At 46.1% G+C, this 2,473-nt stretch overlaps 1 protein-coding gene across 1 annotated transcript in view; it reads right to left on the bottom strand.

The window, feature by feature from the left end:
* The window catches only part of LOC111671408 (disco-interacting protein 2 homolog C-like), a 45,490-nt gene that overhangs the window by 33,484 nt on the left and 9,533 nt on the right, over positions 1-2,473 (bottom strand). Inside the window, exon 2 of the mRNA XM_087179904.1 lies at positions 48-119. Coding sequence (XP_087036030.1) covers positions 48-119 — 72 coding nt within the window. The remainder of the gene's footprint in view (positions 1-47; positions 120-2,473) is intronic.

The raw sequence follows: 2,473 nt of genomic DNA, 5'->3' as shown, positions 1-2,473 counted from the left end.
TGGGGGGGGGGGGGGGGGGGGGGGGGGGTCAGAGGCTGCTAAATTACCTCCAGCATGTGGAACATATGCCCTGATCAGCTTGGACCTCTTCTTCTCATAACCCTTCTGAGTGATGTCCCCTGCAAACAGACAGAGATACATAGAGAGTGAGAGAGCCAGCGGCGGCTGCGTGGGCTGATTCTGTCATAGAGTCTATTTCTAAAAAAAAACTTTAAGGAAAGTGGCGCTGGCTCTCGTTGGTACGAACTCCACGCCACTGTGTCGCCCTCGGGTTGAATCACCCAACCTCTTCTGTCTCTCCCAGTCTTTCACTGTCTCTAATTAAAGATAAAGATGTAAAACAGAAACGAAAACAACAGAAAAAAAGGAAGAATGAGATGAATAATGATGGAAATGAAGGATGTGAAAAAGAAAGAATGATGCTGATTGTTCCATGTATGAAGAGCCTTTGGATTTGTTTAATTACTATAATTTTTTGACTTTGACACCCAGTGTAAAGGTCTGTGTCCATGTGTAGTGTGATTATAGATCAGGTCTAGCTTCTATATTAATACTGTGAAAGTATCAAAGCCTCAGTCCACAGAGAAATGCACACAGCCTGTATTCAGAAACTGAGCCTTAAAACCAGCCGTCAGGACTTCTGGAACTTTGTGATGTCACAACAAAGCAGTCACCAAGCCCCGCCCACCTGGACCCACCATCCAAACCTCACAGGATTTGTGTTTTTACCTGAAATTTTTATTGGATCACTCAGAAAACAGTCAACCAATCAGAAGAGGAGAAGCGCGATGTCACAGCAAAGCTCTGTGGGTCCAGCAGGCGAGCGTCAGTGATGTCACAGCTGCCTTAGCCAATCCAAACCTGCCTTTAGACGACAACAACCAGCTGAGGCCCCGCAGAGATAAGTTCTCATCGTCTGGGATGGACAAGACTCCCACGTCTCCAGCCAGTACTGTGAACTACACATACATTTATTCACCTGTAGTTTTAACGCTACTGCAAACTTGTTCGGTGCAAAGCAATCCTTAAAATGTCCCGTTAATAATCTCCTGTGTGGCTTTGTGTTCAGCGGCACCATGGCTTTAACTATTGTTCCTGATGCTAACCCCCCCGCCCCTTCTTCTTCTGACCCTGAGGACTTTCCCAGGAAAGACCAAGCAGACAAAGACTTGGATGTCGTGGCTCCGAGCCGAATTACTTTTGTTTTTAAATCAGTCCCAGAAAGTGCGACGCCCTCAGCAGGTTTTTCACATGAGGACGTGGACAGGCAGCCATCGAGAAGCTCGTTACCATCCCATGAAGGAGGGTTTTCATTGCCTAGGCAACCACTGATGCCCCCCCACCCCCCACCCACCACCTGTCAATCACAGAACCCCGGGGTCCTCACAGCAGGGCTAATATGAGCTAACACGTCCTCGTTTGTCCTCCATTAAGTGCCGCTAACTTGGCTCGCACCAGTTTGTTAATTAGTTTGTTGATTCTAATTTGATTGTTTAACTCGTCACCAACAGGGGAAACTAATCAAATCCAGCAGTGAAACGAGAGAGAGGAACAAAACACAACAAGTCAGCTGACCGATACAACAACAGAAAAGATTCTCCTCAAACAAACGTCTGCTGTGAAAACACAGTGTTAAAGAATAATACTGCAGATTGTGTTAACGTCACAATGCCGCATTTGTTGGGGACTATTTTCAGCAGCGGATGAATCCACATTTGGTGCTGCAGGCAGGACGGTGTGTGTGGGTTCATGGTGGCTGAATATATAAATACACACACACATTACAACGGAATAAAATCACTGCTGGTTGTTTCTGTGGGATTTGATCAACCTCACGCCCCCCGGGTCCAAAAAACAGAAAACAAACAACAGCAGAACCAACAAAGACGCTGCCTCTCCATCATCTCTCGGTCCGCCACGTTTATTTATTGCTGTTTTATTTTCAAGCTGTTTCTGTTGTTTCATTTGAGATAAGTGAAATCTTCCAACTCTGTAACTCAATTTGCCAAAAGATGAACTTGGCTGCACACACACACACACACACACACACACAAATATTGTCTTTGGCTTGAAGACACACATGCAGTTGTGCGTCGTCTATATGTGCAAAACAAATCACGGCTGCAAACAAATACTGACGCTCTTCAGATCCCGGACCGGGAAAAGCAGCGGATCCAGTTTCCAGAAACAGTCGCGTCCTCGAGAGGAAAACATCATCTTTTGGTCAGATTCCTAAAAAATAATAATATATTCCTGGGGAAGAGTCTGGACGACAGAGCCAGCTCACAAATCACAAAGCTCCTCTGGGAACACTCTGTTACCAATTTATTTTCCACAGGACAGACATTTCTTCTTCTCTCCACCGACACCAGCTGAAGCTTTCTGGGACCCGGACGACTCTGGAAATCTGTGGGTGGACTTCAGGAAAGATGCTGTATGTATCATAATGCTGCAGAAATGCTAGCACACCCCC

The sequence above is a fragment of the Seriola lalandi genome, unplaced genomic scaffold, assembly GCF_002814215.2.
Source record: "Seriola lalandi dorsalis isolate HSWRI2012SDOR001 ecotype SW California unplaced genomic scaffold, Sedor1 jcf7180002054876, whole genome shotgun sequence".
NCBI classification, from domain to species: Eukaryota; Metazoa; Chordata; class Actinopteri; order Carangiformes; family Carangidae; genus Seriola; species Seriola lalandi.
The sequence above is the reverse complement of the archived record's forward strand: the minus strand, read 5'-3'. Positions and strand labels throughout refer to the sequence as shown.